At 43.4% G+C, this 14376-nt stretch overlaps 1 protein-coding gene across 1 annotated transcript; it reads right to left on the bottom strand.

Moving 5' to 3' along the window:
• Positions 1 to 11515: 11515 nt before the first annotated feature.
• Positions 11516 to 13823, bottom strand: LOC123744749 (E3 ubiquitin-protein ligase RNF182). The gene has a single exon (XM_045724722.1). The coding sequence runs from the start codon at positions 12417 to 12419 to the stop codon at positions 11658 to 11660; it is 762 nt and encodes a 253-aa protein (XP_045580678.1). The 5' UTR covers positions 12420 to 13823; the 3' UTR covers positions 11516 to 11657.
• Positions 13824 to 14376: the final 553 nt, after the last annotated feature.

The following is a 14376-nucleotide window of genomic DNA, read 5'->3' as shown; positions in this document are numbered from 1 at the left end:
AGGAAACTTTCTTCAGTTGTTGTCAGAGACGTTGCTTGGGAAAGAACTGAGGAACGGTCTTTCATCATCCCATTGACAGATGTGACGTCACCTCAGATCATAAGTTCACGAACAGATGTTGATTAACTATACAGATACGTGTAGTTTTAGATGTTGCTGTATTGATTAACTATACAGATACGTGTAGTTTTAGATGTTGCAGTATTGATTAACTATACAGATACTTGTAGTTTTAGATGTTGCAGTATTGATTAACTATACAGATACTTGTAGTTTTAGATGTTGCAGTATTGATTAACTATACAGATACGTGTAGTTTTAGATGTTGCAGTATTGATTAACTATACAGATACGTGTAGTTTTAGATGTTGCAGTATTGATTAACTATACAGATACGTGTAGTTTTAGATGTTGCAGTATTGATTAACTATACAGATACGTGTAGTTTTAGATACTGCAGTATTGATTAACTATACAGATACGTGTAGTTTTAGATGTTACAGTATAGATTAACTATACAGATAAGTGTAGTTTTAGATGTTGCAGTATTGATTAACTATACAGATACTTGTAGTTTTAGATGTTGCAGTATTGATTAACTATACAGATACTTGTAGTTTTAGATGTTGCAGTATTGATTAACTATACAGATACGTGTAGTTTTAGATGTTGCAGTATTGATTAACTATACAGATACGTGTAGTTTTAGATACTGCAGTATTGATTAACTATACAGATACGTGTAGTTTTAGATGTTGCCTTATTGATTAGTCGCTCAACATACAACCGTTTTGAATTTAAGGTATTTTTTTCCTAGAGCGCATGCACCCATTTGTTCTCACTCCATGGTCTAAAGATAAGACAGATGCAGCAAAAGTTAGTGCACCTCGAGGAATTTATTGTCGCTTTTAGATTGCGCACTACCAACAGGAGAGCCGTCTGACGGGGACTCGCGCCCCAGCAGGGTACGACGCCAGGAGAGCCGTAAAGAACGTCTGCTCTGCTGACAGAGACGTTACTATTGTGTTGTCGGGCATTTATTTATAGTTGCCTTGCTAGTTGAAAAGACACTTAGTGTCCCTATAGGCAATCGTACAAGGAAGGGCATTGCAGTCTCTCTTTCTCTCTCTCTCTCTCTCTCTCTCTTTCTTTCTTTCTTTCTTTCTTTCTTTCTTTCTTTCTTTCTTTCTTTCTTTCTTTCTTTCTTTCTTTCTTTCTTTCTTTCTTTCTTTCTTTCTTTCTTTCTCTCTCTCTCTCTCTCTCTCTCTCTCTCTCTCTCTCTCAATTCAAATCTGTCTCTCTCTCAACGTTTGGCTGCAGTGCAGGGAATTGTAGAAGTCAAAGCAACCATGCTCTTTAGAGCTCCCCTATCAATCAAAGGACAGAGGTTCATTCCCCACCTTTGAATTCAGACAAAACCCCTCTTCGCTCCACTGTCCATCTGAAGGAGCTCAACTCTACTTGCTTAGCGGCATGTTTGCTTTTACGTTTAATTTCTTCAGTCCCAAGAGTATATAGAGTAACACACACGTATTACAATGTTTGTGTTTTTATGGTCCGATCACTTTTGGATGGTAATGGTATTTGGATGATGTTGCAGTAAGCGTGTCATTTTTTAGTCCTACATTCATCCCATCCCAGCCCTTGTTTTATTTTTGTCTGATATTTTCAAATTCAATAAGTAACATAAATACCCTCTTCGTCTATTTGGTGAATAATGTAGGCGTGTAATTTATTGTTTTGTAAGCGTTTTCTTTTCTTTGTGTGTCATCCCAAATATCACCCGTTTTATATGTTCTCCTTAAAGTGGTGCTTGCGCGTAGGTTGCAGAAGCACAGAGGTCGTTACCCATTCAGGTGCAAAGGTGCGCTGTAACCGGATTAGCTCGCCCACGGTGGAAAGAGGTTTGACGCGGGACCTGAGGGCATATTGTACATTTACAGGCTAAATGGACATTTAAATATTGACATTGTTATTAGGGCCTCCGTGATATTTATAATATGCATAATGTAGCCTAGATAATACCAATAACAAACAGGTCTATGCTTGCTGCTACTGCCAGTATCCTTGCTAATTACAGCTACAGAAGAGGTTTGACCAAATTGATGTTAAAGACGTGCTACTCCCTCTCCGGATTTTGGAAATGTGCATTTAGACTACTGTTTTGAGGATTGTTTTGTTTTTTCTCATGACGAAAAGGTTATTGTGAAACGTGTGCCCTTGTAAAGGTATTTGAAGGAATTCACGCTCCACGTGACGTATACCTGAAGACAACAGCCACTGGTTGGAAGGCACCTGATGTTCCAAGTCGTTATGTCTTTACCTCCACCTCTCCAACCCGTAAGGTCACCTGGGAGAAAAGAGGGCACAGCGGGGAGATCGAACGTAAGCACTATCATACTTCTCTTATTTACGCAGAAAATATATATCCCACTGGCTTTCGGTGGCCTCAATTAACATTAGCCTCTTTCGTACCTTTGAAAATACACTTAAAATGTTGTCTTTCTGTTAGAACGCGCGTGGACAATAGCTTCGCGCTGGGGAGAAAATACGCAGGGGAAACGAGGGTCCTTTCACGTGCTAAAGAGCAGATTATTGTCCTTCACTGAACCCTTAGGAGGAGGAAACCAAGTCAATAAAATTTATATTAGTTTTGTCAATTGACTTCACATTTAAATAGCCTATTTGAACAAGGGACATTGTCAAATATTGATGACAAAAAATATTATAATAACCATTGATGTATTGCTTTATACTTCCCTCAACAACCTATGTATTTAATCTACAATTTTTACAGATCAATTCTATTGGATGAAAATGTATATTGGCACATGCCAATATGAAGTTGCTGGTGAGAACATATTATAAAGAATACAATGATCACATTGATGATGATTGGGTGCATAAAAAGCTTTGATTGGCTGCACAAAGATCATTTGTGACAATTTTCCTAGATATAAATATTTTAGTTTAAGAACATAAAAAGTCACATTTTAGTGAAACGATAGGATTTTTTTACTTTACACATAATAGTGTCATCCCTCTTGGACATTCTGACAAAACATTGGTCTTACATTTACTAACGTTGCGATTTCGGGGTCATTGAATTTATTGAAACTGGATATTGTACCCTAAAAAAAGTGACAGGAACGAAGGAAAATGGAGAGCGATGATGCATACCTCCGCCTTCTTGAAAGCAACACAGAATCTCCATGACTAATCCATTACCCGGGATGAAATTCAAAGTCAGAAATGTCGCTGTATGAGAAGTAAATGAGTTGCATCAGGTATGCAGAGTCGGAGGCAAATCTGTAAACACGTATTTGTCCATTATTTATTTATTTATTAAGGCTATAGATCAACAATTCACCCAAAAAATATTAAGATATGCATATCGAATGAAGATATCGAATTAAGATATGCATATAGGCTAACTAGAAGACTGACCTCCGAGATGGTTATAAAGCAAAGTTATATAAAAGCATGCCTAACTATGTCTCTAGATGTTTTACAGTGTTTATCATGAAATAAATGTTTATATGAAATATAAAGTGACACCATATTATGATGTATCACATAATTAGTTTGCATTGATGCTAAATGCTGGAATTTGGGTATGTTCACTTGAAAAAGAAAAGGAGAGCCGCACACTCTAGGAGCTCAGATGCAATAATTTAATAAACGAAAAACCAACGTTTCCAAAGACAAGCTGTCTTCATCAGGGTTATTCAATTATTGCATCTGAGCTTATAGAGTGTGGCTCTCCTTTTCTTTTTCAAATATTCTACTCCTCTATCCAGCACCTCTCCTAAACAGGTGTTTAACTCCGCTAGCCAGTACCTCTCCTAAACATGTGTTCTACTCCTCTAGCCAGTACCTCTCCTAAACAGGTGTTCTACTCTGCTAGCCAGTACCTCTCCTAAACAGGTGTTCTACTCCGCTAGCCAGTACCTCTCCTAAACAGGTGTTCTACTCTGCTAGACAGTACCTCTCCTAAACAGGTGTTCTACTCCGCTAGCCAGCACCTCTCCTAAACAGGTGTTTAACTCCGCTAGCCAGTACCTCTCCTAAACAGGTGTTCTACTCCTCTAGCCAGCACCTCTCCTAAACAGGTGTTCTACTCCTCTAGCCAGCACCTCTCCTAAACAGGTGTTCTACTCCTCTAGCCAGTACCTCTCCTAAACAGGTGTTCTACTCCGCTAGCCAGCACCTCTCCTAAACAGGTGTTCTACTCCGCTAGCCAGCACCTCTCCTAAACAGGTGTTCTACTCCGCTAGCCAGCACCTCTCCTAAACAGGTGTTCTACTCTGCTAGCCAGCACCTCTCCTAAACAGGTGTTCTACTCCGCTAGCCAGTACCTCTCCTAAACAGGTGTTCTACTCCACTAGCCAGCACCTCTCCTAAACAGGTGTTCTACTCCGCTAGCCAGCACCTCTCCTAAACAGGTGTTCTACTCCGCTAGCCAGTACCTCTCCTAAACAGGTGTTCTACTCCACTAGCCAGTACCTCTCCTAAACAGGTGTTCTACTCCTCTAGCCAGCACCTCTCCTAAACAGGTGTTCTACTCCGCTAGCCAGTACCTCTCCTAAACAGGTGTTCTACTCTGCTAGCCAGTACCTCTCCTAAACAGGTGTTCTACTCCACTAGCCAGTACCTCTCCTAAACAGGTGTTCTACTCCTCTAGCCAGCACCTCTCCTAAACAGGTGTTCTACTCCTCTAGCCAGTACCTCTCCTAAACAGGTGTTCTACTCCGCTAGCCAGCACCTCTCCTAAACAGGTGTTCTACTCCTCTAGCCAGTACCTCTCCTAAACAGGTGTTCTACTCCTCTAGCCATTACCTCTCCTAAACAGGTGTTCTACTCCTCTAGCCAGTACCTCTCCTAAACAGGTGTTCTACTCCTCTAGCCAGCACCTCTCCTAAACAGGTGTTCTACTCCTCTAGCCAGTACCTCTCCTAAACAGGTGTTCTACTCCTCTAGCCAGTACCTCTCCTAAACAGGTGTTCTACTCCACTAGCCAGTACCTCTCCTAAACAGGTGTTCTACTCCTCTAGCCAGTACCTCTCCTAAACAGGTGTTGTACTCCTCTAGCCAGTACCTCTCCTAAACAGGTGTTCTACTCCACTAGCCAGCACCTCTCCTAAACAGGTGTTCTACTCCGCTAGCCAGTACCTCTCCTAAACAGGTGTTCTACTCCGCTAGCCAGTACCTCTCCTAAACAGGTGTTCTACTCCGCTAGCCAGTACGTCTCCTAAACAGGTGTTCTACTCCACTAGCCAGTACCTCTCCTAAACAGGTGTTCTACTCCACTAGCCAGTACCTCTCCTAAACAGGTGTTCTACTCCACTAGCCAGTACCTCTCCTAAACAGGTGTTCTACTCCGCTAGCCAGTACCTCTCCTAAACAGGTGTTCTACTCCACTAGCCAGCACCTCTCCTAAACAGGTATTCTACTCCTCTAGCCAGCACCTCTCCTAAACAGGTGTTCTACTCCTCTAGCCAGTACCTCTCCTAAACAGGTGTTCTACTCTGCTAGCCAGTACCTCTCCTAAACAGGTGTTCTACTCCTCTAGCCAGTACCTCTCCTAAACAGGTGTTCTACTCCGCTAGCCAGTACCTCTCCTAAACAGGTGTTCTACTCCGCTAGCCAGCACCTCTCCTAAACAGGTGTTCTACTCCTCTAGCCAGTACCTCTCCTAAACAGGTGTTCTACTCTGCTAGCCAGTACCTCTCCTAAACAGGTGTTCTACTCCACTAGCCAGCACCTCTCCTAAACAGGTGTTCTACTCCTGTAGCCAGTACCTCTCCTAAACAGGTGTTCTACTCCTCTAGCCAGTACCTCTCCTAAACAGGTGTTCTACTCTGCTAGACAGTACCTCTCCTAAACAGGTGTTGTACTCCACTAGCCAGTACCTCTCCTAAACAGGTGTTCTACTCCACTAGCCAGTACCTCTCATAAACAGGTGTTCTACTCTGCTAGCCAGTACCTCTCCTAAACAGGTGTTCTACTCCACTAGCCAGTACCTCTCCTAAACAGGTGTTCTACTCCTCTAGCCAGCACCTCTCCTAAACAGGTGTTCTACTCCTCTAGCCAGCACCTCTCCTAAACAGGTGTTCTACTCCGCTATCCAGCACCTCTCCTAAACAGGTGTTCTACTCCACTAGCCAGTACCTCTCCTAAACAGGTGTTCTACTCCTCTATCCAGTACCTCTCCTAAACAGGTGTTCTACTCCTCTAGCCAGCACCTCTCCTAAACAGGTGTTCTACTCCTCTATCCAGTACCTCTCCTAAACAGGTGTTCTACTCCGCTAGCCAGCACCTCTCCTAAACAGGTGTTCTACTCCTCTAGCCAGTACCTCTCCTAAACAGGTGTTCTACTCCACTAGCCAGCACCTCTCCTAAACAGGTGTTCTACTCCTCTAGCCAGTACCTCTCCTAAACAGGTGTTCTACTCCGCTAGCCAGCACCTCTCCTAAACAGGTGTTCTACTCCGCTAGCCAGCACCTCTCCTAAACAGGTGTTCTACTCCTCTAGCCAGTACCTCTCCTAAACAGGTGTTCTACTCCGCTAGCCAGCACCTCTCCTAAACAGGTGTTCTACTCTGCTAGACAGTACCTCTCCTAAACAGGTGTTCTACTCCGCTAGCCAGCACCTCTCCTAAACAGGTGTTCTACTCCTCTAGCCAGTACCTCTCTTAAACAGGTGTTCTACTCCTCTAGCCAGCACCTCTCCTAAACAGGTGTTCTACTCCTCTAGCCAGCACCTCTCCTAAACAGGTGTGCGTTTCTTTCGCCTCCAGATGAACCGTTGTGATTATGTTCAACCAGAGCCACGTATAGGCTGTATTGATAGCTATATATGGTTATATGTTCAATTTAACACACAAGGATCTTGTTAGAAGAGTGAAATGAGTGAAAACATTTTTGCGCTGACAAGTGGGGATATGGGAACGCAAATGATGTTTAATCGACCAGAAAATGTGGAGCGAGGAATAGGATAGTTGGTTGGTAAGAGAGGGAGGGGGCTTTAGCAAATTCCCAAACTTTTGAGATGTTATCACCACATCCTGTAAAACAAGGGTGTCAAACTTCTGGATCAGGGCCGCATGTACTATCAGCTTTTCATCCATGCAGGTCTAGACAATTCAATTGACCTGAGAAAATTATGGTAAAAATAAGAAAGATGGAAGGAAAACAAGGGAAGGGGAGAATGAATGGATATAGGGAAGCTGTCTAACTCCCTCTTCTAACTCCCATCTCTCTCTCTCTCTCTCTCTCTCTCTCTCTCTCTCTCTCTCTCTCTCTCTCTCTCTCTCTCTCTGATGTTACCCAGGAGGTGGCGGTAGAGGTGCCCTGCAGGTGAACCTATCCTTTCCTCCCCTCCTCCTCCCACAGCCAGAGCTCACCATGACGCCCCAGCCAAAGAGGCCTGCCCTCAGGTGAGTCTCCCAGCAGTGCACCAAAACCCACCCTCTCTCTCCTTGATGGAATTTGGGGTAACAGAATGGTGCATGGATGTTGCATGGTCAGGAATGGGCTCAGCCTCAGAACCAAAGCAAACCAATACCTGATATTCTAATCTGAAAAGGCCTCTCTCATCTGTCTACCTGCCATCCTACCCAAGCCACACTTAGGGAAGTATACTGGAAGCAGAACAGAAGGTTACTCAAGCCATAGGTGTTACAAGCCATGTGGATTGCCTGATGGTGGAAGATATTAGATCATGTGTAATGACCCGTGAACCCGCAGCTCTATTCTTCTCATCTTGGGCAGAGAGGGGGTTGACCCTGGTAATCCTAATCATGACCTTCCTCCAACTGCAAAATACATTTCTGTTTCAACAGGAACACGGATATGGCAAGTCCTGAATGGATTGCGTCGGTCACTTAGAGATGTCCTTAGAGTAGACACCTAGGCACTGAGAGGGCTTGAAGAGGATTTTTTTATGTCAAAAATGTTTACAAAAACAGCAGTGTCAAAATGATAGTATGCATTTTGATACAGAGAATGTTCTATGTGCTATCTATAACTTAAAATAGTTATTTGGCTGTCCCCATAGGAGAACCCTTTTTGGTTCCAGGTAGAACCCTTTTGCGTTCTATGTAGAACCATTTCCACAGAGGGTTCTACATGGAACCCAATATGGTTCTACCTGGAACCAAAAATGGTTCTCCTATGAGTCCTGCCGAAAACCCCTTTTGAAACCCATTTTTCTAGTCTATGTTGCGTCTACCACAAGAGGGTGTCGGTTAGCCTCCGACAATGTAACCAATGTTACAGCGTGCTGTTGCACTAAGTCTGTGATTTCCGAGACTAGGCGTCTGTGGGACAGTAGGTTACTGCTCTCTTCAGTCAAGGACTTTTCTATTGCTTATTGCATCCATGATAACTCAAACGTCAACAATTAACAGTCAGTTCTTAAAAGGACAGTTCGGAATTTTGGCAATGAGGCCTTTTATTTAGGGGCAGCAGGTAGCCTAGTGGTTAGAGCGTTGGGCCAGTAACTGAAAGGTTGCTAGATCAAATCCCCGAGCTGACAAAGTAAAAATCTGTCATTCTGCCCCTGAACAAGGCAGTTAACCCACTGTTCCCTGGTAGGCCATCATTGTAAATAATAATTTGCTCTTAACTGACTTGCCTAGTTAAATAAAAATATCTACTAGTGTTAGCATGCTAGCAGATACCCATAGACTTCCAGTCATGACTAGAAATCTATGGGTATCTGTTAGCATGCTAGCATGTCTGTTAGCATGCTAGCAGATACCCATTGACCTCCAGTCATTGTGCTAACGCTAGTTAGCATTGGCTCACAAAACTACCTCTAACTTCCTTTATACTGGACACAGACATAAAAATGGTATCCACAAGTTTATGTGACTCTGGGGAAGTAGGTAAAGGGCATCATTGTCAAAATTCTAACCTTTATGTATTCTTTACTGACATGCCTATCATCAACATGTGTAATTTCAAAGTTTTAAGAGAAAGGATCATTGCACATAAACTTTGTACTGTTTTTTTTAATACTGAACTGTTTTAAACAGCACATACCTAACATTTATCTGTGCAAATACATTTTAGTACCTTAACAACAACGACATTTTCAACAAACTCAAAAACATCCACGTTTTTTTTTTAAAATTCATAATTAATGAATACAATAATAGACAATATATACAGTATATAAACCCTTTACTTGTGTCAAATAAGAGGGTGAAAGTGCATCTTCTAACGGTTATACTGACAGTCTGACAGGTTGATTGAAGCAGGCGTGGCCATCTTTAGAGGTCAGGTCCATAATCATGTTTGATTGTGAGGCAATGTTAAAGTGAATTTCTTAGGGCAGTAAGTGCTTAGATATAACTTGTGTATATCCCAGCCGTCTCCTATGTGCATATTATTTATGTGAATCCTAAAAGACACGTCTTTAGGAAGAGGGCCCAACAGTGTCTGTTCTACACAGAGCACGTACACTAGAAAGTAAATACAAAACTAAATCGCTTCAGGGCTGTGTAAATATAAGCCTTATGGTCTACAGTAGTACTGTTGGGATTATTTATCCTTCTATAGTAGTTAAGTGATTGATTAATATCATTGATTGTACTGAGAGTCCAACCATCAGTCTCTGATTATAGGGGAACCAGTGCAGCACAGTGGGCCCTGATTTCCATGCCCCTGGCCTATTGACTAATATTGACAAATCCAATCCCTCTCATTTTAGTCTGTCAGTTCAATAGGCATTGCAAAAACTGTGCCTCAGACTTTGAGGACCCTACTCCATCCTCATGGCAACTCTCTCAATATGCCCCTGATGATCCCCGACCATACAGGTGTAACAGTTTAGCTTCCGTCCCTCTCCTCGCCCCTACCTGGGCTCGAGCCAGGGACCCTCTGTACACATCAACAACTGCCTCCCATTGTTACCCATCGCTCCACAAAGCCACGGCCCTTGCAGAGCAAGAGGAACTACTTCAAGGGCTCAGAGCGAGTGACGTCGCCGATTGAAACGCTATTAGCTCGCACCCCGCTAACTAGCTAGCCATTTCACATCGGTTACACTCACCCCCCTTTAACGTCCTCCTTTTCCGCAGCAACCAGTGATCCGGGTCAACAGCATCAATGTAACAGTACAGCTTCCGTCCCTCTCCTCGCCCCTACCTGGGCTCGAACCAGGGCTCGAACCAGGGACCCTCTGCACACATTGCTCCACAAAAGCCGCGGCCCTTGCAGAGCAAGGGGAACAACTACTTCAAGGTCTCAGAGCGAGTGACGTCACCGATTGAAACACTATTAGCGTGCACCCCGCTAACTAGATAGCCATTTCACATCGGTTACACAGGCAACAGGCTAGAGGAATCTGTTTGCTTTGGAAACCTGTCAAGCACATGGCAATTAAAGATGCACTCCAGAGATTTTCTATCATTTCAGCCAGTAGTTTTGAAAGTGGTGCTCACCAGCCGAAACTGATCTCTGTTTTTTGTGTAGCCTACTACGTCATCCAATTGTGTAGTACGTCATCCATTTCGTGTGATATGTTATGAATTTTGCAATATGTATGATATCATACAAATTTCGCAATTCGTGTGACTGTTACAAATCAAATTTGTGCAATGTGTTAGGAAATTGTTGTGCTTTAGATCCTGGAGTGCATCTTCAAGCACCTAAAGAGAGGGGTAAATTAGCGCCTCATTGGAAAACGGAGGAAATGCCTCCTCCCTTCTTCAAGGTTCTCATCAATGATCTGAAGTGAATGACAACAAGACTCAAAGCAACATGGTGGGAAGGAACCTTGCTTTCACCTTCACTGTCTGTCAGACCAGTGGTGATGATCAGTTGACAGACAGGAGGAAGGGAAGAGGATGCTTTCAGAGGCCAGGCAGATGATGATGATCTGACTACACAGGCAGCAGGAAGGCCAGAGAGATGTACACAAGTGTACAGTAGGCCTACAACCGGAGCACTTTTAAAATAGGAATGTAGGAGGCACCTGTTCTCCAGACCTACTCTTGGTAACCTAAACACCATGGCAATTTAAATAGCGGTAATGACACCTCTCCCATCTCCACAGATACTGTACTATTTACACATCTTACATGAGTGACTTGGCAATTACATATATTAGTGACTTCTCAAATGAGTGGGCCTGTTATAGGCATGATGCAAAATCTCAAACCTATTCATGTGGAATTGTATAGCCCACACTACAATAACATGGGCAGGTGCGTCTTTGAGATGCATGGGAGGGAGGACAGGTTTTCATACAGTGAGAGGCATAGTGATGTATACTTTTCAGAAATTGTTATCAAACCCCAGTCCTCAACTCAATCAACCAGCAATCGACTAGTCTATTCTGGGAGCGACAGGCAGTTAATCTAGGTCTCAGGCAAGGTTACCCATCATCATATTAACCTGCCATAGGTAGACATACAAGTGCATGTATGAACTTATCAATGGTAGGCTACTGTAGGCTTAGTACTCAATGAACAGATGAAGGTGTTTACATGGTGTTTGCTATATCCTACTGTTAAAAGGCCATTCTGGACAATGTTTATTTCAAAAACAACAAAAAGTAAAGGGAGGGAGGTACATTATGCTAGTATACAGCAGTATTTACATAATCACACACACATCACATTATCATCATGAATAGCATCTTCATCATCAGGCGTTCCTCCTATTCGTCCCAGAGGAGCGGCCTGACTCGTGATCGGGCCTATATTTTAACCAGCAGATCAGCCACGTGACGACCACCGAGAACATGGCTAGGATGCTGGCCACCGACAGGCAGATGGGTCCCGCGGGCGAGGGCGGGCTGCTGTGACTGTGCACGAAGATCAGGCCCATGAAGAGCAGAACCAGCATGGACAGAAAGGAAAAGATCACACACACACAGCCCGTAGTCAGGGCAACCCGCTTGCAGCTCTGACAGCTGTCATAGCGCACGGAGTCCTGGGAGAGGGTAGTGGCGGTGGACAAGGTAGTGGAGGGGGTAGCTTGGCTCGTGGACGCCCCCGATGCCTCCTCGCGCCTGAGGGCGACGAGTGCGGGGTGTAACGGAGGAGGGTAGAGGGGCAAGGCATCCTGAGGCAGAGGGTCAGAGTCAATGTACAAGGGGAAATCCTCCGTTACCTTGGTATTATTGGGCAGGTTTTGTATCCGATAGTCCGGTACGGGCGTCCTGTGGCGACATATAGGGCAGCTGATGCGCCATGGACGCTCCTCGCGGAGATGGAGAGTGTTCAGGCACTCCTCGCAAAATGTGTGCAAGCATTCTAAAATCTTGGGTGCGCGACGGTCAAGGTCGAAATAATTATAACATATTTTGCATTCATACTCCTCGTACGGGAACGCTATCTCCAGCCCGCGCGTGGGTTCCACTCCAGTGGATGCTGAATCTACCTCTGCCATGTCATCTTTCGCCATTCACATTCTCTACGAAGACAAAGGAGCCTACAGGCAGAGATGTAGATAGCAGTGTTCGTCTATCCCCCGTTCATAAAAGCGCCATCATCTCGCTGATGAATTCTATAGCCTACGTTGACATTGTTGATATATTTGTATAATCCCCACGACGTCAAAAAATTTAATCCAGGCGTCACCCGTCATCACCAGTGTTCAGATCCGCTGGTTAAATATGAAATGGGTCTCATTTTACGCTTCGGGGTGTGGGAATCGGTGATGTAATGCTCGTGATGACTCTTCGTTCGATGCGAGGGTTGGGGTTAATCCACCGGAGTGATCTATGCTCAGCCCGCAGAGAGAGGAGACAGTAAGGCGACGATCGACACACAGTTCATGGTTGTTATCTTTCCTCTCGGTTGGTCGAAACCGCCCGGGTTGGTAGGGGAGGACAAGAGACACCGTTTTCAGCCCTCTCTGGGAGTCAGAACGAGAGGCGATGTAGAGATAACAGGGTCCGCCGCCATCATGCCATACAGAAGGGATGCACCATAATTAAATCAAAACATCTCATGAGTTCAAACGATAGACTCTGTCAAAAAAGGCAAAGTTGAAAGGTCCACTGTGACATAAACTGTGTTCTTATAAACTGTGCTCCTATTGTTTTGTTTAATATCCTCCTGAGACCCAGCAATTAATTTTTGTCTTCTCTAGTGGTCATCCGTTCTTGGTCCGCATCTCTGAGGCCATACAAGCTACTGTATTAAGTCCTGTTGTCCCTTTGAGAGGACATTCTGGGCTTTTCAGTGATATCGTACGTGTGGGGGTGTGACTTTGAAAACTTTAACTTCCTGGTTCTAAAAAAAACGTCTGCCTTTATAATTAGCACATGTTATGGACATTTGAAAAGAACTGCATGTGGTCTAATTATTAATGATTATTTTTATGAGTTTGATATTCCATTTTTTTCTGGTAGGCCTAAGTGAATATCTCAGCAACAGTTAAGTGAGTTGTCAGGACTGTGTAAAAAAAAAAATCACATTAAATGAGAATGCTAAATACAAGGTTATCAAGAAATATCCTCTGTAGTAGACTACCAGATGCCACAACTATGTGTTTTACCTACTGTACCTATTGACTGTAATCAAAGACAGTCCAGTATGAAGATAGGCTGAAACACTTCATCGGGTCTAATGGTCGTCTCGCGCCAAACTGCGCGTGTGCGGGGAGTCAAATCAAAGCCACGCCTTCGATATAACGTTGTTTTGACGAAAATGAAAACGTGTCAGTTTGTCACTTTCACGATGTTGGAGTTCAACTACTTAAAACATTGGCTCGAATCTAGGTTGTGCCTTTAGAGATCGAGTAAATTAACAACAAAGAAAGAATTGTTCGCTTCCCCCATTGACTTCTCAAACCCCTTGCCTGTTCTGTTTGGTCTGTTTCCCAAGCATTTCCGGAAGTCTCGCGATGTTGCGCCTCTTGGTTTAGAAACTGTGTTGTAATGTAACGTATGTCCTAATTAATGACCACTACAGAGGACAATTTTGCACTTACAATAAAACAGAAATAACAATATTTGTTCAAATTTTTTTCTTGGTAACGTGTATTTATTTCACCCCAAACACTTATGTCATGTAAAAAAAACCTAAAACAATCCCTAACTTTTTTGTCGGGTCTCAGAAGGATATTATAATATTCTTTATTTTTTTTAAAAAATTTCCCCCACTTTTATTTAACCAGGAAGGCCAGTTGTGAAAAAGTTCTCATTTACAACTGCGACCTGGCCAAGATAAAGCAAAGCAGTGCGACAAAAACAACAACACAGAGTTACACATAAACAAAGGTACAGTCAATAACACAATGGAAAAATCTATGTACAGTGTGTGCAAATGTAGAAGATTAGGGAGGTAAGGCAATAAATACGCCACAGAGGCGAAATAATTACAATTTAGCATTAACACTGGAGTGATAGATGTGC

This window comes from Salmo salar, chromosome ssa09 (genome assembly GCF_905237065.1).
Source record: "Salmo salar chromosome ssa09, Ssal_v3.1, whole genome shotgun sequence".
In the NCBI taxonomy this organism is placed as follows: domain Eukaryota; kingdom Metazoa; phylum Chordata; class Actinopteri; order Salmoniformes; family Salmonidae; genus Salmo; species Salmo salar.
This window is presented reverse-complemented; position numbering and strand designations above follow the sequence as displayed.